The 25,563-nt window shown below is 40.8% G+C and overlaps 1 protein-coding gene across 1 annotated transcript in view; it reads right to left on the reverse strand.

Annotated features, from left to right (window-relative positions):
• The window catches only part of MEOX2 (mesenchyme homeobox 2), a 138,393-nt gene extending 114,244 nt beyond the window's left edge, over positions 1-24,149 (reverse strand). The window contains exon 1 of the mRNA XM_030189957.1: positions 23,390-24,149. Within this exon, the coding sequence (XP_030045817.1) occupies positions 23,390-23,900 (511 nt within the window). The 5' untranslated portion in view covers positions 23,901-24,149. The remainder of the gene's footprint in view (positions 1-23,389) is intronic.
• Between the last annotated feature and the right edge of the window lie 1,414 nt (positions 24,150-25,563).

A 25,563-nucleotide genomic window follows, 5' to 3' on the forward strand; every position in this document is an offset into this window, starting at 1 on the left:
CGGACTGGCATGTGCAAATTTCAAGTGCCTAAAAATGAATCTTACTGCTGTGTTCTTTAACAGTTGGAGCTTTTTTGAATTTGAATAATCAAGAATAAAGAGCATTACAGTAGTCTAATGTGTATTAATACAAACGAATGACAGCCCTAAATTTATGAGCATAACTTTTAAGCATATAAATTAAAATGAAATCTCAGCTGAAAAGTATGTTCCTAAATCTGGTTGCTACGTCTAAGCCCCTGGTCAGCAACATGCCTAGCATACACACAGCTCTTTGACCATCTTCTCAACCAAGGTATATTTGGCTTCTACTCAAAACACTTCATAAAGTAACTACATTGCCTTCTGTCACTGCTCTAGAACACTGACAGCTTCTACCTTATTTTAGGTTCTGACCATGCATTCTCCACCTAAGGGCTCCTCCTTGCATGCTGGTGGCTTACTGGAGCTACTCTAACATAAGCCTCTGCCTTTCCTCCCTCCCTCCCAACCGTCTCTTTCTGCAAACAATCTTGACTTTTTCATTGGTTTACCAGCAGTCTAAAAAACTGGTTCTGGGTACTTAATTACCTCTATCTGTGACTGAGCTTCATCGCTACTCTGCTACTACAGTTTTCAGACAGCTCGTCTTTGTGAGCTCACTTTCTCTATGGCTGTGATACCTGCTCTGGAGCTCTCTAATATCCAGCCACTGCTCAGTGTGTTAAACACAGAGAGAAGGAGATTATACTTAAACTAATTTTCTTTATACCATGTTTCTATTTAAAATAAAATATTGTTGTGCATAGGTAGTTTGTGGTATATTTTAAAGGATGAACACAGTAAGTGTTGTATTACATGTGCTTTGAAGACCTCCCTTATCAGGAGGAAGCACATAGTTCCATGGTACTAATTTGATTTTTAAGTTAATTTTAGTTTAGCACAGGGTGCAAAATTTCCCATAATTCCACAATTGCGGCAATTGCTGCAGATTTTACCCCCCCCCCCCCCCCCACACACACACACACACTTGAAGCTTATAAAGCAGCTGCATGCATCTTATAAATCTTCTTGTCACTACACTTTGCTCTTTTCCAGCAATGGCTAGCATTTTTCTTGGCCTTCTGATGTTTCTAGTCAGATAACTAGCCCGGCCCTCTACCTATCCTTATGCCATGCACCTTACAATCTGGTCACCTCTCACTGGTGTAGTTTGCCTATCTGAGTGTTCACCTTAGTTACTGGCCATCAGTCTGCACCTTCTGCTCCAGACTTTAGCTACACCACTACTCCAGCTGTCCCTCCATGGATCCTTCTCATGCTTCCCAGGACCATATCAAGGGCTGTGTGGATGGGGCATTGCAAGTGTACAAGGGAGATGAGAGTGCAAAAATTGTTCTCCGTCCATATTCTCTCCTGCAGTAACCGCAGCATAGTGGGTGGGGTAGGGTTGCTAGAAGGAGTGTCACATAGGGTGTGATTCTGGCTCAAGACTCTCTTGATTCTGCCTGCATCTTCTTGGTCATTTCCTGCTCTGGGCAAATTTTTCCTATTTCTTTCTATTCTATTTGCATCTCACCAGTTGTACTTGCTATGAATGTGCTCTCGCATCTCCTGTTTTGACTCCTCCTTCATGTGACCATGGCCCCTTGCCTTCTTCTCCTACCCCTGACTATTTGTTTATACCTTATGTTTTGTTCACTGGCCTACACCTCCTACTTTGGCCACTGACTGCCTCTCCGGGGAAGCCTCTTATTTCAGGTGCCTCTTACCAACCTCCTATACTTGTGTCCATGTTCTCCTCTTCCACATATGCTGCTGACCTGTGTGTAACAGGCCTCATGCACTGGCTGATGGTGGGATTGGAAGATGAAAGAGCACTAGGGGTCAGAAGAGAGAAAGATGAAGATGTATCAAGAAAGAGCTTGGACAGTAGGAAGACATAAGATGACACGCTTGCAGAGAGGGAGAGGATGGAAAGGTGAGAAAGGAGAGAAAAAGAGAGTTAGGAAAGGTGGGAAAAGAAACTGAAACGAAAACAGGGAGAGAGGAAGATTAGAAAAAGAAACAGACTACAAAATGGAGGGCATCGGGGAATGAAAAGAACTTCTGAGAGGTATAAAGATAAAGTAGGTTAGGAAAGAGAAACCATAAAAAGGGAACAAACACTGATGAAAGTAAAATAAAACAGAATGCAATTATAGAAACAATAAAAAATGACAAACAAAAAAGGAAGTAAAATAATTTTAAGTTTCATTGAAATTGATTTTTCAAGCATATTGCATAATGTACTATGTGGAATTGAAGCAAATAGTCCATAAAGTTGCTGCAGGATTTTGTTGAACCCTTACAACAGAATCCATCACTAAGCTACTGCAGGATTCTATGAATATACTTGAAACAATTGCCTGCTTATTTGTGCTTATTATTCTGAGTTTTCTTTTCCCTATCTTTCTTCTGAGCTATTAAAGGTGAAAAGCTAATTTGCAAAGGAATTAGGGTGTTTGCCTTGGCTTTAGCACAGGTAGCATATTTACAAGGCAGCAATAAAACTGTTAGTACTAAAAATAGTGCTGTGTTTTGTCTAGCTAAAGGGGATTCTTTACTGCCTGGTTCCTATGAGGCTTCATTTAGAAATAGAAATGAAAGCACACAAAATTCAAATCGTATGAATATGAACTGCAAGGGCTAATCTTTCCCTGCAGTTCCACAAGATGTACAAAAGTAAGTCTTTGGGTAGGCTTTTGAACATTCCTAGTTTACAGCATCTGAGAAAGCAGAGGAAATTAAAACAAATTGTCCATGTTGAAACAATTTTGTAGGTTTCCTATCTTAGTAAAGACAAATAGGATAATAGCTTTTTCTCCCCTATCTCTATCCAGTGGGGCTGAGGGCTACACCACCAGTGCTATTTATAGCATGAACCATACAACCTATCCAGTCTGTTCATGAATACCAATTAATAAGCTCTCTGATCCTTTCCACTCCCTACAGGTTCTCTTTGCCTGGCGGCCTGGCCCTTGCTTTCTTGAATTCAAACACAGTCCTCATCTCTCCCACCTCTACTCCATGCATCCACTGCCCTTTCAATAAAGAAATATTTCCTTAGATTACTTCTGAGTCTATTCCCCTTCCCCTTCATCCTATGCCCCCTCATTCCAGAGCTTTCTATCAATTGATAGAGGTCAGCCACCGGTGCATTTATGTTATGGAGATATTTAAATGTCTCTATCATATTTTCCCTCTCTTGCCTTTCTGTCCACAAAAAAAACACATGTATTAAATAACATGAGAAGTAATGATAAAAATAGAATTATTGAGATGTAATACAGAAGGAGGAGAGAAAGACCCCAGGATACTGAATCAATGCAAATAAAAACTGAAATTTGAAGGTGGGGGGGGGGGGGGGGGGGGGAGGGGGAAGGGTCAAAAGAGAAAAAGAACTGTGTGCATATGGTTTACATTTTTTAAAACTCTATAGGGGTTTTTCACTAAAGTGTGTTAAACAGTAACAGTTACTCTGGCAGCAAGTTCCAGAGTTTAGCTATTCTTTGAGTGAATTCTCTTTCCTTCTATTTGTTTTAAAAATATTTACATGTAATTTAATCAAGTGTCCCCTGGTCTTTGTACTTTTTGAAAAGGTGAAAAATCGATTCACTTCTACCTGTTTTACACCACTCGAGATTTTATAGACCTTAATCATACCCCCCCCCCCCCCTTCAGCAGTCTCTTTTCCAAGCTGAAGAGCCCTAACCTTTTTAGCCTTTCCTCATATGGGAGGAGTTCCATCCCTTCAATCATTTTTGCCAAAATCAGAAAGAAGAAGATAGTCTTCCTTTTGGACAGAGAATAGTTGTCCCTTCCTCCCAGGGACTGTGAACACTACATCCATAGCATCTTCAGCTGATCTGGGGAAAAGAAGAACTTACTTATCTATAAGTTATGAAAAGTAAAGACTCACTGCCCGATATTTAAAACAAAAAGGCCACTAAAACTGCACTTAAGTGGCTATCTAGTAATATTCAGTGCCGGATAGCCAGGTATGAGACACTGGATATCGCTGGATAGCAGCTTAAAGAGAGCTAGTTATATCGCACAATATAACTGGCTATCCCTCGATTTTTAAAACCCAACCAGCCAAGTTTGGCGGCCATATTTGGCCATAACAATATCTAGAATTACTTTGGCTGGTCTCACTTTAAGCAGCCAGCACTGAATAGCAGCGTGGCCGGTTAAAATCAGATCGGCCAAAGTTAAACCGGATATTCAGTGCCGATCACCAGAAATGGAGCGACATTGAATATCTGGATTTAGCGCCAACCGTAGGAGACAACCCAGCTATCTCCTGCAGTCTGAATATCAGTGCCTCAGAGTTTATCCTCATCAAAAATAGTCCAAACTGTTAAACAATGAAAAGGGAGGAAAAACGTCAGTAACTCGATCCAGGACCATTTTGTTGTTGTTGTTGTTGTTGTTGTTGTTGTTGTTGTTTAACAGTTTGGACTATTTTTGATGAGGATAAATTCTGAGTCTTTACTTTTTGTCAGTTATAGAGGAATGGATTGTTTTGTTCTGAGATATTAATTGGAATCCGTAGTTTCTATTGTGTTTAGAAAGGAAGAATTGAACTGAACACAGACCTACAAGGCCAGCCCACAAGTGACCTTGATATTACAAAAAAAAAAGAAACAGAAAAGTTTGGCGATGCACAATTTTAAGGACCATGATATCAGTAAACTGTGCTGTTTCCAGTTCCTAATTCAGGGGTCCTTTAAGTGTGCTGAAAAATGGGCTGTGGTAGTGTAGGTGCGTGTTGTGGATGAGCACAGATCCATTTTTCAGCGCACTTGTAAACAAGGCCTTTTTGTTTGGATGAAAATGGACATGCGTCAAAATTAAAATTGGCACGCGTCCATGTTGGGTCTGAGACCTTACCACCAGCCATTGACTTAGCAGTAAGGTTTCTTGTGTTAACTGTGTGGTAATCGCCTACAAGGGCTGTCAGAGTTACCGTCCAATTTTCACCGTACACCAGAAAATAAAATATATTTTCTGGCGAGCATAGCGGACACATGTCAAAAATGAAATTACTGCATAGGACATGCAGTAGCCGGGCAAGAACTCCAAACTGACGCGTGTTGAGCATGCATAGGCGCCTATGCAGCTTAGTAAAAGGACCCCTCAGGAATTGACAAATAGTGCTCAACTCAAATTTTTTGTAGCCAGAAGAGAAGCAGAGGTGAATGCTTATAACTAATGAATAACATTACTAGCTATTCAAAGCTGGTGCCAAATGTGAAGAGTATGGGGGCATAGAGTGGGAAACAGCTAAGGCAGGAGGGAGAAGGTCTCCTTTAGGGTGTCCTGAACCCACACGGGAGGACAGAGCCCATAGATTCCGGTCCCCAAGGATCAAACAGGTTAGAGAAAGCAGCTGGTCACCCTCCTCAGAGAGAACAGGGGGACCCAAGGACTACAATTCCCAGCAGCCCTTGAGGGAGATACAGAGTAGAGCTAGGAAGAGTTATCCGCACTACCAGTCCCGGAATGCTAAGGGGAGGGAGGAGGCTCTGAGAAGGATTAATCAGGTGGATGAGGGGCAGCTGGAGGAGAGGATTGTAGAAGAGCCTATGGATTGGCAACCGGTGGAGGGTGGGACAGAAGAGAGTGGAGAGATTGTGGAAGAGGAGCCTATGGACTTCTCTGCTCTGGCTTGAGTAAAAGGTAAAGAGCTAAGAGTGCTGATGGCAACTTGGTTCTCTGGCCTAATGAAGGGAGGGAAAAGGTGGCTACCTCAGAGATGAACTAATGAATTAAGGTTTCAACCTGGGTCAAGTGGGAGGTTGTCAGGAGTTAGTGCTGACAGAGAAAGGGTGGGACCCTTACATTCCCTTGCCTGATAGGGGGAAGGGAGTGGAGCAAGGATTGAAGCTGAACAAGCCATAGTGTGTTTATTGTGACTGGGTTAAAGGAAAAATAAGGGGAGAACCAGAGAACTGTTTAAATTGCTGTTTAGAAGCAAGTGTGCTCTGTGTCTGGACCAAGGTGGGGGAATCCTGGGAGAAAGGGGGGGTGGAAGAGCATGGTTACTCCGTTTCCCTTCCAGGGGTGGAAGGGAGGGAGGGAAGAGAAAGGCGGACTTGGAGAAGTGACTGCCTCAGTCTGTAAGTTTGATACAGTTGGAAGTCTAGACGCTGAGAAACTCGCCCCACTGCGGAACTGTTGTCTCAGGCAATGGGCAAAGGCTAGGGGAGAGCAGCTGGGGAGGGTTCCAGGGAGAGACTGATGCCTGGGCAGCAGGACCAGGCAGCTGCCTAGGTTGTAGCTGGGTGTTTGAGGAGGACTAAAGCCAAGGAAGGAGAGGAGGCATATTTGACCCACGGGTGTGGCCTGGGGAGAAGACTGCAAAGCGCAGGGGATTTTGGGGAGAAGTACAGAGCAGGATAGATTACAGCTTTCCCTGTACCCTGTGGACTACAAACCCATACTGCAAGGGCAAAGGATTTCAGGAGAAGGGCAGAGCATTGTAGAATACAACCCTCCCTGCACCCTGTGGATTACACAATGCCAAACAAGAGACCAAACAAAGGTAAATATGATGAATACTGGAATATAATGTTACCATACAGGCTTGCATTAAATGCATAAGAAGATAGCACAGATGTGCCTGCACTCTCTGCCAATGCATTCTAGTGCACTGGTCCCCCTGACATGCTAGGACACCAACTGGGCACCCTAGGGGGCACTGGAGTGGACGTCATAAGTTGCTCCCAGGTACATAGCTCCCTTACCTTGTGTGCTGAGCCCCCCCCCCAAAACCCTCCCAAAAACCCACTACCCTCAACTGTACACCACTACCATAGCCCTTACGGGTGAAGGGAGCACCTATATGTGGGTAAAGTGGGTTTCTGGTGAGTTTTGGAGGGCTTGCTGTTTCCTCCACAAGTGTAACAGGTGGGGGGGGGGGCTGGGTCCACCTGTCTGAAGTGCACTGCACCCACTAAAACTGTTCCAGGGACCTGCATACTGCTGTCACGGACCTGAGTATGACATCTGAGGCTGGCATGACATATTTTTGAGGGTGGGAGGGGGTTAGTGACCACTGAGGGAGTAACGGGAAGTCATCCCCGACTCTCTGCGGTGGTCATCTGGTCATTTCGGGCACCTTTTTGTGCCTTAGTCATAAGAAAAACAGGTCCAGGTGAAAACGTCCAAGTGTTCATCAGGGACGTCCTTTTTTTTTTTTTGATTATGGGTCAAGGATGTCCAAGTGTTAGGCACGCCCAAGTCCCGCCTTTGCTATGCCTCCGACACGCCCCCTTGAACTTTGGCCATCCTTGCGACGGAGTGCAGTTGGGGGCGTCCTAAATCGGGTTTCGATTATACCGATTGGACATCCCTGGGAGGACGTCCATCTTCCAATTTATGTCGAAAGATGGACGCCCTTCTCTTTCGAAAATGGTGTCACTTTAACTTGTGTATATTGTACACGTTTTCATGTTTCAATTAATTGTCAATGTTTAGTTTGCATTTGTATTACTTATCATTTATATATGATAAGCTGCCCGGTTACCACCAGGGTAGTGCAGGAGCCCTTACTGCCACCTCAATGGGTGGCAAGTGCTCCCACCCAAAATGGGCTTGCGGAAAGTGAAGCAGTTGCTGCACATCCATTTCTTTAAAAAAAAAAAAAACCCTGCCTTTTACCCGCTGTGGTAAAAGGGGGCCTCTGCACATGTCAAAAACAAGAGTCAACACTAGCACAGGCCCCCTTTTGTTACAACTTTGCAAAAGGACCCCTAGAGTAGTTAAGTACAATTGTCCTCTTAGCCACTTGTACAAATTCTAGATCCCAATGACTTATGCCTGCCTCATAGCAGTCAGAGATGCCGGTGTCTTTTCCTAAGAGGTCATATATTGCTGTTGAAAGATTGGAAATACATGCATACTTGTGGCTCACCCAAAATCTGCTCAGAACATGCCCCCTTCAAAACTGTATGTGATGTGGATAGATAGATAGATAGATAGTGATTGTCTGAAGTAGCTTTTTATATTATGAGTATTTATGTGTGTAAACATTGCTATTTACATGTATATCTGCAGCTCAGGCCTTCCTATATAACCTCCTATTTTATCAGGATTAGCCATAAACATGTCCTCTAACAAAAGGTAAGTTTATTAAAAATTTATATCACAACACATAGGGGCCGTTTTACTAAGATGTGGCAAGCGCTAGCACATGCTTACTATGAGACGCATTGAGGTGTCCTGTGGTAAAAGTTAAGTTCAATTTATTATTAGTTCTGTTCATATGGATCCCCCCCCCCCCCCCCCCCACACACACACACACACACATTTTTGGATTCTGTGGATTCTTTTAGTATCCTTTACCTTTTGAAACACAAGGAGTTTTCTGTCTGTGATGATAACCCCTTCCGATGTTAGAAGAGCACTATGGCTCTCAATGTGAAGCCTTGTATATATATATATATATATATATATATATATATATATATATATATATGCTGGAGGTTGGAGAATTCTGAGGCTTTTCCCTTGTTTTATTTTCAAAATTAGAACAGATACACTCCAAAGGATCTTTAGTGGGATAGATTCAAGTACTTTTTTCTGTGCCACTGTTATTATGAGAGCTTTTTCCTATTTTTGATTACTTGGTAAAATCCCAATATACACATCTGTAGAGTGGAGTGGCTTAGTGGTTAGAGCATCAATTTTGCAATCCAGAGGTGGCCAGTTCAAATCCCACTTCTGCTCCTTGTGATCTTGGGCAAGTCACTTAACCCACCATTGCCTCAGGTAGAGACTTAGATTGTGAGCCCTTCTGGGACAGAGAAATATCCAGAGTATCTGAATGTAACTCACCTTGAGCTACTACTGAAAAAGGTGTGAGCAAAATCTAAATAAATAAATAAACTACACACTAAAAAAAAAAAAAATCCTGCATTTTTCTTTGAGAGGGCATGTCTGCAGGGAGGAGAGGGAGCATGACTGTCCTGCTTATTTTCGAAAGGAGAAAAACGCCCATGTTCAGGAGATGGGCGTCCGTTTCCCATGGGCGGCCAAATCGGTATAATCGAAAGCCGATTTTGGTCGTCTTCAACTGCACTCCGTCGTGGGAACGAATAAAGTTGACGGGGGCGTGTCAGAGGCGTGGTGAAGGCGGGAGTGGGGCGTGGTTATCAGCCGAGCAGAGATGGGCGCGCTCGGCCGATAATGGAAAAAAGAAAGGCGTTTTTAGCGAGAATTTAGGACACTTTTTTTGGACCCTTTTTTCTCACGAACAGGTCCCAAAAAAATGCCCTAAATGACCAGATGACCACCGGAGGGAATCGGGAATCACCTCCCCTGACTCCCCCAGAGGTCACTAACCCCCTCCCACCAAAAAAAAACCCACTTGCAAAAACCTTATTTCCCAGCCTCTATGCCACCCTCAAATTCCGTACCCACCTCCATGATAGCAGAATGTGTTCGATCCTCTCACAGCCTTTCCCTGGGTCAGATGTGGCTCTCGGGTGTACTGCAGGGTCACATCAGCATTGCATTGTGGTGGGTGTAGGGTATTGGGCTCCGTAATTTCACTAGCTTGTGTTACAGTCTCACAATGTTGGTAGTTGGTAGGCTCTTCTCCCATGGTGCTTTTCCCTCTGCTTACTGGGTCAGACTGTGACCTGTTTTGTTTCCGGTAGTCCACGAGGTAGTGGCCATTTTTGTAAGTCCGTTTTAGATCCCTTTCGTGTGTTAGCCACGTTACAGAACTTAGTTCTTACCTTGAATGTTGCTGAAAGAGGGCATTGTACACCATTCTGCCAGCTCTGACGTACTGCTAATCTTATTACCAGGGAGACTCGCCAGTGGGGCACAACCTCTGATCTGCAGTTAACTGTGAGTAAACGCGGTTATTGAAATAAAGGACGCTTTCAGCGAGATTAGTCTTACGGTGTGAATTGCTGTGCCAAGGTTATACAGCACCAACAAGTCCTGTCTCTGGAGCAGCTTTAGTGGGTAATGCAGTGCACTTCAGGCAGGCGAACCCAGGCCCATCCCCCCCTACCTGTACCACTTGTGGTGGTAAATGGGAGCCCTCTATCCCCCCCAAAACCCACTGTACCCACATGTAGGAGCCGCCCTTCACCATTAAGTGCTATGGTAATAGTGTTGAGTTGTGGGGAGTGGGTTTTGGGGGGATTTGGGGGTCTCAGCACCCAAGGTAAAGGAGCTATGCACCTGGGAGGTAATTTAATGTTTTTCCTATTTTTTAAAAGTGCCCCCTAGGGTGCCCGGTTGGTGTCCTGACATGTGAGGGGGACCAGTGCAATATGAATCCTGGCCCCTCCCACGACCCAAAGCCTTGGATTTGGTCGTTTTTGAGCTGGGACGCTTCAGTTTCGATTATCGCTGAAAAACAAAAATGCCCAGCTCAAACAAACACCCACATCTCAAAAACGCCCATATCCAATGCATTTGCCTGGCACAAACCGTATTTTCGAGACTAAAGATAAACGTCCATCTTTTTTGAAAATACGATTCGGCCCACCCCTTCACGACCCGTTCTCGGAGATGGACGTTCTTACACATGGGTGTTTGCGTTTGATTATGCCCTTCCGTGTGAATCAGTTAGCACAGTATCATTAATGCATGCTAACAGATTAGCGCTGGAATAGCATGTGAGCCTGTGCTGCCTACAAAATGGGTGGATTAAGGAAACTATTTTTCTGTATTTGAAATGTTTGAATAAAAACATTTTAATTTTAGGTTATTAATATAATTGCATGCTGCTCAAGCCACTATTATATATCAATGTCATCTTTACTTTCTGGGAATTAATCTGTATCATTCATTTTACAGATACATAAATGCACAAATGGAGACAGACTTAAGGGAATAACTGGGCATTTGATAGTCCAAAATACATTTTTTTTTCTTTTGCTTAAATGTGACATACATTTTATTTTCTGCTTGTTGACTTGCTAATCCCTTCCTGCAACAGACACTGAGGCACTTCTTTAAGCCCGGTGAAAAATCCAAGCACTCTGCACTTTCAAAAACTACTCACTGAAGGTTACCCCCCTAGGATTCAAGCGCACTCCATATTATCCCATGTTATAGCTATCGCTGATCATTCCTGAAGGCCTTCAGAGGTTAAGGGCCTGATTTTCCCCATAGACACAGTGCTCCACTTGAATACACAGAGTAAGGAAAAACCCAAGTAAGGGGGTCTTTTACTAAAGCTTAGCTCGAGGTATCTGCAGTAGGGCCCATGAAGTTCTGGAAGTATCTTGTGCTCTCAGTGAACATGAAGCCTACATACTTCCAATTTCACTATTCATTAGTACTGACATTGAAAGTCATTAGAGGCAAACAGTATTTGCACCTTTCACAAATCTGACCAGACTGTGAGCGCCAGAGTAAATTCCAGAGCTGTGGCTTCATATGTTGGCACCCTTCTTTTCTCTGAAATAACCATTTGCATCTCCATGCCATCTGTATACCAAATGGAACATCAGCAGATAGAAAAAGGCTGGAGGGCATTCTGCCTTAGATGGTGATTTTTTTTTTGTACTGATGGAAGTGAAATATTACTGTTTTTTTCAATCATACAGTAAAATGATAGCGTTTGTTTTGGATGGTGTTGCACTTTAAAAGCTAAGCCTGTCAAAACAGGATGCAGAAGTGAATGTATAAGTTAGATTTCATGCTACCGGACTACTTCGTGAATTAAATTTCAGCAATTCCAGTATATTGGTGACAATAATGATGTTGGTTTTGCATTTTGTTGTGCTACAGATGCAGTACAAATATTATTAAATGGAATGTAATTAAGTATTATCAATTATCGTATGACCTGACATGCTGTGTAGACCACTCACAACCACAAGCGTGCAAGCAGAAAATACGATTCTTCAGAATGAATGTGATTACGCTACCAAAAAATGCAGATATTTAGTCATACTATATCCTTAAATATTATCCTAAATGAACAGATACTATAAGCAATGACATTGTGCTGTACTGGAGTCGTACAGACATTACTGCACTTTTTCAAACTGTTCTTAAATTTTCTGTTCAGCTCAGTTCATAATAGTTTTGTGGGTGATACTAGAGCAGTGCAGGTTTAAAATATTTGTTTTGTTTAGTTTCCTGAGTTGCTTGTGGGTTTTTCATGTTGTTTTGTTTTATTTGTATTTTCATTTCAAGGCAATTTTATTAATATTATGCACTATTAATCATATGAGGAAAAATACATTTCACATTTCAAGTTTTTTTTTCCTATTGTTTCAGGTTAAAGCATATGAAGCGACATGGAAAATACCACTGACATTTCCAGTGTTTCAAATGACACATCCCAAGGTGATATATACCAGTTTAGTATAGAATTGCATATTTAGGGGTCCTTTTACTAAGCTGTGCTAACAGATTTGCACATGCTAATGACTGGCGTGTGCTAAATGCCATGTAGCCCATTGTATACCCAAGGGCTGTATGGCTCTTAGGGACCCTTTTGCTAAGCCGTGGTAGGGTTACCACATGGGTAGCTCATGCCATATCAACCCTATCACTGGGCACCCTGTGATAGTTCCAAAGTTGGCAAACACAGTTTCCTGCAGTAGAAAATTATTTTCTATTTTGCAGACATCAATCATAACTCCCTTGAGCCGTCTCTTTTCCAAATTGAAGAGCCCTAACCTCTTTAGACTTTCTTCATATGAGAGGAGTTCCATCCTCTTTATCATTTTGGTTGCTCTTCTTTCAATCTTTTCTTTTTCTGCTATATCTGTTTTAAGATATGGCGACCAGAATTGAAAGCAATACTCGAGTTCATACTGTGGAGTGATATAGAGGCATTATAATATTCTTGATCTTATTTACTATCCCTTTCCTAATAATTTGTATCATCCTGTTTGCTTTTTTGCTCGCCGCTGCACACTGGGGACAAGATTTCAGCGTATTGTCTACAATGACACCTATATCTTTTGATGTTCTTTAATAAAGACCTTTTATCGTGTATACGTCTCCCCTGGTTTTTTGAAAGCGCCAGATTACCCTACTCTTTTCTTTGTTGCATTTCACACATATAGCATGGGGTCAATTCAAGAAAGGTCACCTAAACTTAGGCATCTAAATTTCATGAGCTAAGCATGAATTCTATAATGGCAATTAAGTGCATATTTTCCATAGAATACTTGTATAAGTTGGCATTTCTGTGCCAACATTTATATGTGACACTTATGCCACGTTTACAGCAGATTAAATTTCTGCACTAAAAATGCAGCACCTCGACTGGGTAACTGATAATATTCTATAAAGTGCCTATTGGAATAGTGAGAACACCTATGACCTGCCCATGCTCCTTCCACATGAAAGCCTCTTTTGCCATTACGTGCTAGACAGTTTACACATAAAATATGGTCATAACTCATGTGCAACTGCACATTAGTGCCGATTAGTGCTAAAGAAGGCAATTTATCGATAGTTATCACCAATTAAATGTCAATCAAGGGCCAATTAACTAATTGAGGGGCCCTTTTGCTAAAAGATGGCCTGCGGTGGTGTCGGTGCATGTGTTTGCTTGCTGTTTGCTGAGGACACCTTTTACCTCAGTTGGTAAAAGGGCTTTTTTTCAAGAGAACCGAGAAATAGCCATGTGGTAAGCAAAATATTGCTACATGGCCAATTACAGCTGGTGCCCTTAACACCTACTATTTAAGAGGCAGTAAGTGCTCTATCACTAACCTGGGGGTAACTGGGCAGCATACAGCGCTGGCCAATTACCGCCGGGCACACCCCATGATGCTAGAAAATAAAAATGTGTTTTCTAGCACCGGAAGTGGCACATGGCAAGATGAGACTACTGCTGGACTCCTTGGCAATCCCAGTGGTAGACCCAATGTGCCACATGCCAAGCCCAAACTACCCTTATTGCACACGTGACTCCATGCACTATTTTGAGAATTAGAGGTATCTGCTCTGCTTGAAAATGCATCTACTGAAAATGCATTTTCTGAAAGTACTGAACTATACCTGCAAACATAAACAGTCTATGAGCCTGATTTTTAAAAGAGAAAAATGAAATTAGGTGTATTATATCTACTAATATTGGACAATAAGTATGTTTCCAATAAAATAAATTGAATATACACCGTTTTGGGTTTGAAGAGCCAACCAGACGATCAATGTGGAATAATGATTCACATAAATAATAACTGGGGATAATCAGGTTAATACCATGTTTTTTTCTGTTTAGTGTTGTTTAATTGATCTCCTTGTCTTGTTTCACTCTCCCTATTTTGTGGTCTAAGGAAGGGTACAGAATTACTTGATTGAAATAATTCTTGTGTATTACTTTCTCTGTATTTCTGGCAAGTTATGTTATTGTTTGTAAATTTAAATTCTTATTTAAAAAAAAACAGTCTATGAGCCCAGTTCTCCAGGGCTTTTTCCATATGTGCTGAGGCTAAGCCCACATAAATCCTATCTTACAACATTTCTGGGACATGTAAATAGTCAACTATGCAGGTAAATTTGCTCCAGGACATTTTTCTGATGTAACAGAAGATATTTAGGCAGGTTGAGAGAGGGATGGGGTATGTATCTCTGTTTTGCAGAGTTTTTTCTCAGTGATATTATTTCCAACCTTTACACAACTGAGACCTTGGTGAAACTCATGGTATTAAGCCATTTTCTCACAGACACAAAATGAGAAAAACCTTTTAGAACATCTGACCCATAGTGAATTTCACCAATGGATTGAAATTTTGAGCGGGCACAGATGGAATTTAGTAGGTATGTGTCAGAATGATTCAGAGGTATACAGAATGGCAGATTGTGTATTAGTGATTGCAAACTGTATGTATCAAAAATGTTTTATTGGGCCAAGATTAAAAATTGTTATTTCTATTGGAACCTCTACTAGTGTTGAAACAAATAAATACTCAAATATAAAGATGTTTAAGGCATGCAACAGAAGGCATATTGATTCTAGTATATCCGACAGGCTAGGAACAAAACTAATACGAAGATGCTTTAAAAGGATCATGAGTAAAATACTGAATTTTATATCTTCCATTTGTGGATTTTTGGATAGTAAGCATTGAAAACTGATTATGCTATAGGATAGTCCAATAGTATGATAGTAAAGTTATTTATGTATTTATTTATTTATTTATTTATTGGGATTTATTAACCACCTTTATGACGAGATTCATCCAAGGAGTGTACAGCAGGTACAGCTTGACATAAAACTATAAGTATAAACAATAATAGTGTAAATGTCTTATTGATATTTGTTTTAAATTGACCATGTTCCCATTATCCTTTTTGTTACCCCATATCCCTTCCTTTCCATCTTCCTACATCTACCTCCCAACGCTCAATTCCTTCTGCTCCCTATTCCTCCTATGTTCAATTTACTTATCCGTTAACCCTATTAATTTTGTGTTCACTACAAACGGTATATTCTTCTTACAACTTTGTAATTCTTTATATTGTTACTATGTAAGCCACATTGAGCTGCCATGTGTGGGAATGCGCGGGGTACAAATGTAATAAATAAATAAACAATAATAAAATGAACTAAAATAAGCATAAATGCAATCAAGGAGGTAAACTTGGAGGTGGCAAATTGAATCCTAGCAATAGGTCTAACATGAAACAGTATCAGAAATATTCATATTTAACAGCACTGTAAAACAATCATATAACAGAAATATGTAAATGTAATCAGAATATAAATGACATTGTAGTAGGAATCATGGAAGAACATTCATGTAACATATGATATCACAATGTCAGCAAAATACAAATAAAACACTTTAGTAGGCACAGATATGAAGATAATACAATGAAACATCTTAATAGGTAGAAAAGGGAGAAAGTGCAGTTGAAATATAAAGACAACTGTTTTAGGTAGCTTACGATTATATGGATTCCCAAGAAACAAATTTTTAAAAAATCATAAAGGTATACCATGCCATACTTTGTATTGTTTCTGAATATTTTTACTGCTATAATTGTCTATTGCTCATGTTTGATTTATTCTTACTGTACACTGCCATGAGTGAATTCCTTCAAAAAGGCGGTAAATAAATCCTAATAATAAATAAATAAATAAATAATGATTAAAGTTTCAGTGTTCCAAATTTTATCAGAATATTCATGGTTATTGTTTTCCAGGTCTCATTAACTTGATCTAAATGAATCCGAATTAGGTTAAAGAGCTTAACTCCACTGATGCCGTGATTAGACAACATTTTCCATAGATATTTTTAATAGAAATAAGAACACAAGAATATAACAAATGCCCTACTGGGTCAGGTCAAGATTCCATCTAGCCCAGTATCCTGTTTCCAGTGGTGGTCAGTTCAGAGCATAAGTACCTGACAGAATCAAAAAAGTGTCAAGACTCCATGCTACTTAAACCCAGAGATAAGCAGTTACTTTCCACATGTCTACTTTAATAATGGTGTATGGACTTTTCCTACAGGAATTTTTCCAAAACTTTATAAAACCCTGCTACATTAACTAGTTTTACTACTTGCTTTGGCACTGAGTTCCAGAACTTAACTATATATTGAGTGAAAAAATATTTTCTCATATTCGTGCGCTACTAAGTAAAGCTCCCTAGTCTGTACTTTTTGAAAGAGTAAACAATTGATTCGTGTGTACCCATTCCACTCCTGCCAGGATTTTATAGACCTCTATCATATCTCCCCTCAGCTGTCTCTTCTCCAGTCTGAAGAGCCCTAACCTCTTTAGATGTTTCTCATATGAGAGTCATTCCATCCCCTCAGTCATTTTGGCTGCCCTTCTCTGCACCTTTTCCAGTTTCACTGCGTCTTTTCTGAGATACAGCAACCAAAATTGCACAGAATACTCAAGGTGTGGTCTCAACATGGAGCGATACAGAGCCATTATGATATTCTCTGTTTTCTTCTCTATTCCTTTCCTAATAATTCCTTTTCCTGGAGGTGAAGGCTGTAAACCATTATTAAGGTAGACCCGGGAAAATCCATTGCTTATCTCTCTGAGTTTAAGAAGTGTCAAATCTTGTTATTTTTTTGTGACTCTTCCGGGTACTTGTGACCGTTTCTCTTGCTGTATTTTGGGATCAAATTAAATATCGTCAGTATGTATAAAAACAAAAGCTCTGAAATTTGTATGCAGTTAGGGCCCCTTTTACAAAGTGGCGGTATCTGTACCGCCTCTTTGCCCTACGCCAATCCGGCACTGCCGCCGGGCTACCCCAGGAGTCCGGTGGCAGTGCCTGCCCCCAACACATTGCATTTCCAGCACTGAAAAAAGTACTTTTATTTTTTTAGCAACAGGGTTTATCCGGAGGTAATCGGGAAGCCCTGCGCGCTGCGCAGTTACTTCTGGCTTAGTGCGGGAGCCACTACTCCCTCCTAAATACGTGGTGGTAAGGGATCCCCAGGAAATGGCCATGTGGCAAGTGGTTCACTTACCACAAGGCTAGTTCCTTTTTTTTTTTTAATCTTTTACCCACTGCATAAAAGGGAGCCTCAGCAAACGGAAAATCCATACGCCAATGCTACTGCAGCTTTGTAAAAGGGGTCTTAACTAGCTACTCACACACATGATGACTAACACAGGTTGCACATACAATAGCAGGACTTGCTTATCCAATTCTACTCTAGATTAAATCATTTTCCTGCACTTTTTCATGTGCAATTTTTCCTTAAATTAGTCACACTTATTTCTATCTACCCCCTGCTACTCTATCATATCTGTCTATATGTTTCCTCCACTTACACCCTATGCTGTCTATTAAAATGTTTTGATGCATATTGTGTTAACACTACTACTACTACTACTTATCATTTCTATAGCGCTACTAGACGTATGCAGCTGTAAGGAGAATGCTGTGCCATAATGTGTGCTGTTATTAGAATATTTTTACTACTGTAATTGTCCTTTGCCTATATTCAGCTTATTCTTGCTATGCACCGCCTTGGGTGAATGTCGTCAAAAAAGGGATAAATGAATCCTAACTACTTATTTAGACATTATCAGTGGCTTAACAACCAACTTGTAATGTTGAAATCATGGTGCTTTCTTCACCCTTTCCTAATACTATGATTGACTGGAGTTCTTTTTCTCAGCTTTCTTGTAATTGGCATTTTGCGAACTACCCCTGGTTGTTCTAGTGAAAGACAGTATACTAAGCCTGAAATAAATAATAAACTATATAGGGTTGTTATAACAATTGCGACACGTTATTTAGGATCAGCATAACCCTACAGGTATAAGTTATGCTGTATATTACGGGGCTTCAGAAATCTCTGTAAATGTGACAATTAGACTGGCTTTTTCATGGACATCCACATGATACAAATAAATCAAATACAGTATATTCAAGCCATGCACACTTTTTTATTATACACATTTTCAGATATTATTGTTCCTTCGTGACAAATAAAGTTAAGCGACAAATTAATGCTGTAGTGGAAATTAAATATTTTAATCAGCATTTCCTATTTCACTTTTTTTTATATGAATGTTGACTCAATTTGCCAGTAGTTTCTCATAGAGGCTTACAATGGCTGTAAACTCATGGAGAATGGGATTCTATTATTATTTTAATGAAAAGCAGGGACTGATTACACAGATTGCCTGCAAGTGTGGAGCTTATATTTCTTTTAAAAGAACTCAGAAGTAACTGTGGATAACTAATTGCGATTTCTCATAGACCATTTGTATTTTCCACAATTATTTCACTTGAACTGATTTTTGTTTGCTGCATTAACGATGAGTTCTATTCACAAGTGACACTTAAGTATTTTTAAATAAATAAATACATATTAGTTCTGTACTCCACAGAGAGAATTGAAGGCAGCGTGCAATGTACAAGATTGTAAGCTCTTTGAGCAGGGACTGTCTTTCTTCTATATTTGTGCAGCGCTGCGTATGCCTTGTAGCGCTATAGAAATGCTAAATAGTAGTAGTAGTAGTAACATACAAATATAAACATAAAACAAACAGTGTAAAACAAGACAAGCACATTTTAGAATTTAAATATACGACTTGCTCATCCTTGTCATGCTGGAACCCCATTAGCATAGAAAGTCTAATTCAAAAGAGGTTTTTGCAGAGTTTCCTAAACATAGGCTACTTCTGCACAAGCTATAGTTTTCTCAGCACAGAGGACCACAACAAAGGGGCAACAAAGGAGAAAGTCTGTTTATGAGTGTTTGTATTTTTAAGCTCCAACGAGAGGGCTGAATCAGTAAAAGGTCTCCTAAGGAGTGTAATGTTTTCCTTGAGATATGTTTTAATCAGTCTCTAAGATACCCTGGGGAGTCCTCCTGCTATGCCCTAAGGGCTAGAAAGTGACAAAATATTAAAGGACACTCTATGGGCCACTGGTAACCACCATAATTCCTATAACACTAGAGAGTAACATTGAGTAATGTTAAACCCTCAAGAATATGAGCTGCCATGTTTTGCACGTATAGGAAAACTTTTTTTGCTCCCCTGCATGCAGTGCATTGCATTAATCTATGCCTCCCAAAATCAATGCCTGAATCATTGAAGCTAGCTCTTTCTCAGATAAATATAGGTGTACATTGCAGAGAAGGCGGACATGTCAAAAGCAGACCTTCACAAGAGCAGTGATCTGTCCATGCAGTTAATTCCGCATCTAATTTCACTCCCAGTAGTTGTATTTGGTCTTTCACTGGGAAACTAAGTCCACTTATCATCATCAAAAAAAAAAGCAAAACTAGATTTAGCAACCCTGAGAAGCTCTAAGACTTATCCCACTATCTCTAAGTGCTTATTCAGTAAGGCCCCCAAAATAATGTCTATTAATTTTACGGCACTAGATTGTAGAAGATATCAGCATTCCATGAGTAAATATAGATTGCTTTTTAACCTTAAGCTTATAGGGCATTTGATAGATAGCAGGACAAAATGAAATCATATATAATTATGTCATGTATCAGAACAGATTTTGCTGTGAATAAACCACTGCTTTCGCAATGATGTGTCCTAAATGAAAAGTGCTCTAGAAACACGACACATTTCAAATAATGTGCTTTCAATGTAACGCGTGTGTTTTCACTATTATCTGCTGTATATGCCATGTGCACTGTTCACTTATCTGAACTGCATACTTTGAGGATTTTATTCAACCCTTCCCTCTCACCCCTCCCAAACAGAGGATCTGCAAAAGCTAAAAAATAAGATTGGTCAACTGGCTTAGATATTTCCTGTTATATAACAGAAAAACACTGGTGGGTCTAATTGGGCCTTATTTGCAATAACCTTTCATTGTACAATCCCTTGATGTCACTATCTCATAATATGCTGAGATAGGAGTTGAGTTTACCATGCATTCAGTATTACTTGACTGACAAATAGTCTTCTGTGTGTAATAGCAGTATGAACCCTGAAAATATTTCAGTGGCTCTTCATGTGCAGAAACAACTGTACACATTTTCCTATAATAGGGTGGACACCCCAGAGGGTGTGAATGGCATGAGGAGAAATCTAGTGAAGCTTGAAGAATGGTCCAGTTATTGACATCTAAGATTTAATGCTAAAAACTGCAGGGTCATGAACTTGGGTTACAAAAATCCAAGGGAAGGTTATAGTATAGGGGGTGAGATGCTTCTGTTTACGAAAGAAGAGCGGGACTTGCGGGTGATCATATCTGATGATCTTAAGGTGGCCAAACAGGTAGAAAAGGTGATGGTCAAAGCCAGTAGGATGCTCGGTTGCATAGGGAGAGGAATAACCAGCAGGTAAAAAGAGGTGATAGTGCCCTTGTTTAAGTCTCTGGTGAGGCCCCATTTAGAATACTGTGTGCAATTCTGGAGACCGCACCTACAAAAAGAAATAAACAAGATGGAGTCGGTCCAGAGGGCGGCTACAAAATTGGTCTGTGGTCTCTTTCATAAAGCATATGGAGACAGACTTATAGACCTCAACATGTATATGATGGAAGAGAGGCGGGAAACAGGGGTTTTGGTAGAGATGTTTAAATACCTCTGTGGCATTAATGTACAGGAGGTGAGTCAATTTCAAATGAAAGAAAACTCTTGTATGAAAGGGCATAAGATGACGTTAAGAGGTTATAGGTTCAGGAGGTAAAGGAAATACTTTGTCACGGAAAGAGTGGTGGATGCGTGGAAAGGCCTCCCGGTGGAGGTGGTGGAGACAAGGACTATGTCTGAATTTAAGAAAGCATGGGTCAGGCATATGGGATCTGTTAGGGAAAAGAGGAGATAGTGGTTGCTTTGGATGGGCAGGCTGGATGGGCTATTTGGCCCTTATCTGCTCTCATGTTTCTAAGTTTTTATAAGTTCAATCCATTATTATCACCTAATCCATTTTGGGGAAAAGTTTGCATTTAGATCGCTTTTATTGAGATTTATGACTCAGACATCCAAGCAGATTTTCATTTTGTACTAATGAAATTATTTTGATTTTAAAAAGTGTTTCAGTGGTATACAATTATAATGAGAGGAATGGTAAGTACCTAAATTACTGTAGGGTATAATATGAGAAAAAGTTAATGTGCATTATAATATATGAAAAAAAGCAGTCTTTCAGACTTGTACCACTGAAAAATTATCTAGCCTCATTTTATTTTATATTACTAAGAGCTAATATATAGTTCTTATTTATGACACATTACAATGTACTGGTGCACTGTATTCTGTTCTCTGTTCCTGCCAGGATAAACCTGGGAACAAAATACATTGATCTAAAGTTACTTAAAAACGTTTGCTGATTTCAAATGGACAAGAATGCAATGCAATAATCAGAAATAAAGTGATAAGGGAACAGACAGGGAGAATTATTTTCTAGCAATTCTATGAAAATATTATTAGGCAATATTCTACAAGGAATCTTGCTACTATTTGAGTTTCTGGCAGGTACTTGTGACCTGGATTGGTCACTGTTCGAAACAGGATACTGGGCTAGATGACCATTGGTCTGACCCAGTATGGCTATTCTTATGTTCTTATGTACAAGGGCTAGGTTAATAATGTAAATAAACCTGGAAACAACAGAGAGATTTGATATTGTTGCACATTTTTGTACAGGGAAGACTGTAATGCCCCAGGAATCACTCACACACACACACACACACACATGTTTACAGTAAACATGTTCTGTTTGCATTTCACACACTTCCTTCCCTGAGTTATAGGAGGAGCCAATGCTCTGAAAGACAGCCAAAGGGGGATAGTCTGACATGTGTTCCACAATTGTATGGGGCAATCTTTCCTATGTTAATAAAATATACAACATAAACCTTAGTTGCCTCAATTGCCTACTTTTTTGTTTGTTTGTTTGTTTTAACAGCATAACGTTGAAGATATGTTGCCCATATCTAATCACTTCTGTTATGGTTGCTCTCGAATGGTAGTGCTTATGATGGATGATGGAAGAAGCATTATGTATGTTAAAAGGAGTGATGCTGTAAAATAAAGCGATTTATAGGCTACCTGTGACTCACCTAGTCTCTAAAGGATCAGCAACTACAATCGTGCTCTTGTAGAAGTAAAGAGGTTCCAGAACTTGGGCATTATAAATCGGTAGTTGGCAAAGACCAGCAACCTCAGTGCTCAGAGCAACAACAAAGCCATCTGTTGGCTCATCTTCCTTCCCTTCTTTGCAAGTTTACCTCCTAATAGAGACTGTTGTTCCTAAATATGTCACATTGCCGATTGCTTCAGCAGTCAAAAAAGTAGGGTACACCTGGTGTATATGAAAAACCCTAATCCCAACGTGTTTGGTTCTTCTTTTCTTGTTTATAGCACTTCCTCAGAAATCAACTCTATCTGCATTTACATTTTCCCATGGATCTCTGGCCACATGTACGACACAATTCAGTGTTATGCAATAACTGGAAGCACTCTGATGCAGAACAATAGCTCTGCTAAGGGAGCTTTGATCAAAGTGAAGGAAATTCCTAAACAATCTCTCTCACACACACGCAAAACAAAACCTGAAATCAATCATACCTTCTTTGCCAAGATTATGGAACAGCAAACATGTTGCTTTGGAAGGAATCGGTTGACAAGTGATTATGAGACCTAGCATATGTTCATCGTTCTTCAAGACACGAGTAATCCTGTTTGCTTCTTTTTTTCTGGGACAATAATCTCTGGGAACTGACTAGACAGTACAGAAATGGAAAATGTGAAGTCCCCTACGGTGGCTGGATACGTACTCGCCTGCCGTCCCCCCACAGGCGCTCCACCACAAACCAAAACCAGAAAAGACATTCATTATCATTTGCATATGCAGATTCTTTGGCCGATTGATCGCTTCCTTTGTATTTCCCACGTGTGCGTGTTTGAGCATTGTGCGTATACCGGCGCATGCTCCTAGAGCAATAGTATAAAGGCAATGCTCTTACCTGAGCTGTCACTTTTCCTTTTGCCCATCCTCTTTTCTGTTTCCGCAGGGGACAGAGCCTGCCTGCCATAGTCCCCAGGCACACACGCTGCCCCTGTTGGCGTGTTGGCGCTTAGGCTGGGAGAGTTTGAACACAGAACTGGGGGGCTGCTGCCCAGCTCCGGGGGTCCCGAGTCTGGCTGCAGACACAGGCTGTGCCTGGAAGTCGCGGGGGGAGAAGACATCTGAGGAATGTGCCAGTTGGACTGCAGGGGCTGATGGTGGTGGTGGTGCTGCTGTTGATGGTGATGATGGTGGTGGTGGTGGTGGTGCCCTCTGTGATGCTGGCTGCCAAACATGCTCTCCTCATTGGGATAACCAGCTATAATACAAGAGGGTGAAGAAGTGGCCAAGTCAGGATAGGACATGTGGTCTGACCTTCCGTGGAGAGTAAGAGAAGACTGGGAGAAGTGGTGCAAACTCTGGGCAGTGGCATGGGGGCTGCGGAGGCAGCCAAAGAGGGTATGATCCATGGCATACGAGTCTCAGATCCCAGGGCAAAGGAGCTAGCAAAGATTCCCAACTCCAGCACCTTTTATCAGTTTTTTCACTGGAAAACACTTTTTCTCCAAAGACAGCAAGGCAGAGCGCAGTTTAGAATCCAGGTCTTCAGCCCAGGGACCCGTCTCTGTTGCATGAAGCAGTGCTTTCTGTCCAAGAGGAGTTTTCACAGAGCTACTCAGATGTCAAGAGTGGGAGAGGCTGAAGCCAACAGAAGGTGGTCCCGGAGAACTGCTTTAAGGGGGGAAACAGCTAAGAGATGTTATAAATAGTATGTAACGTGAGCCGGGGGCTGGCTTAGGAGCTCAGCATTGACCACATGCAAACTTCCTCCAAAACCTCAGCACAGACACGAATTCTGTCTAAATCACTGCACTAATATAGCCTAGTGCCAAGATCGGCTTCTGTATCAAGATATTATCTACATTAACAGTGAATTGTCATGAGGGAAAGGCAATTCACAGGGCACAGCGCCTAAAGCAAGTGCCAGGGCGCATTGAAGTTTGCTAGGTAGATCTAAAGCTCAGGGCAGCTAATGGATCCCTTTTAGTTTTGCGCTGCATTCAACTTGTGACTCGTCTTACCCTGGCAAGCGTAAGAGCATCATTCACTGACAACTTCAACCCCCTTATTTATCAGCTTTCTTTAGCAACGTTTTTGTCTTCTGTCTCACTCTGTGTGATTAATTCTAACTAATAACGTATTTCAGCTGCAGAATAGCCAACACACAGTCCGCCTTAGTACGTGCAGAGTCGAGCCTTACTGTAGAGATTTGTTAACGCATGATGCTGTGCCTATGATAATTAACGTAACAGCTGTATTATTATTGTGATATCTGTGTATTTTTTTTCGTGCTGTATAAGCACCATCTTGTTAATTTTCACTCTGTAATTTCGAATATAAAAATAAATAAACATGGACAAAAAAACTCATAACAGGGTTTTTCTTTTTAAAATTTCATAAGTGTCAAGCACGTTTTTAAAAGGTAAGAGAGAAACAAATCTCTACATGATACAAGGAGAACAGCTAAACAGAACAACAACAAAAAGGAAAAAGTATATTAAACCGCAATAATCTAGCACAGCCCAACCAGCCCGCAAAAAGTTTGGAGTGTGCCGAAGCCGAAAAAAAAAGTTCGTTTTAAACAAAGATGTATAATTTTTGTGTTTTTGCAAACCGCGTATACAATGCAAGAAACTTTTATTGTTTTTTCCACAAATGGATTGCCCACTTGTCAAATTGAAGTATTCCCGGCGTGTAAGGAATTTGTCTGCAATGTAGCATTTAGAAACCCAACGGAACCAAATATTGCTCATGCATGTACGCCCCTAACCAAAAAGGGAGAAGACGACAATAAACCGAAAATGATTTAAAAAAAGGAAAAGGAAAACATTAACCTGTCCATATGTGGCATATGGTAATGGCATGCAGCAAATGTAATGCCATAATGAACAGATGTGAAACATCTCCTTAGGATTAGACTCTCCTCCCCATCCCACACTGTTTTAAACCAACTAAAGCTGGAATTCCTCCTTTCGTTTCTAACCCCCCCCCCCTGCAAATTATACTATGCTCTCCTTTCCTCCACTCATTGTCTTATGAAACAGCAGATCTTACCTGATGAAATGAAGCTTA

This window comes from Microcaecilia unicolor, chromosome 1 (genome assembly GCF_901765095.1).
Source record: "Microcaecilia unicolor chromosome 1, aMicUni1.1, whole genome shotgun sequence".
In the NCBI taxonomy this organism is placed as follows: Eukaryota; Metazoa; Chordata; class Amphibia; order Gymnophiona; family Siphonopidae; genus Microcaecilia; species Microcaecilia unicolor.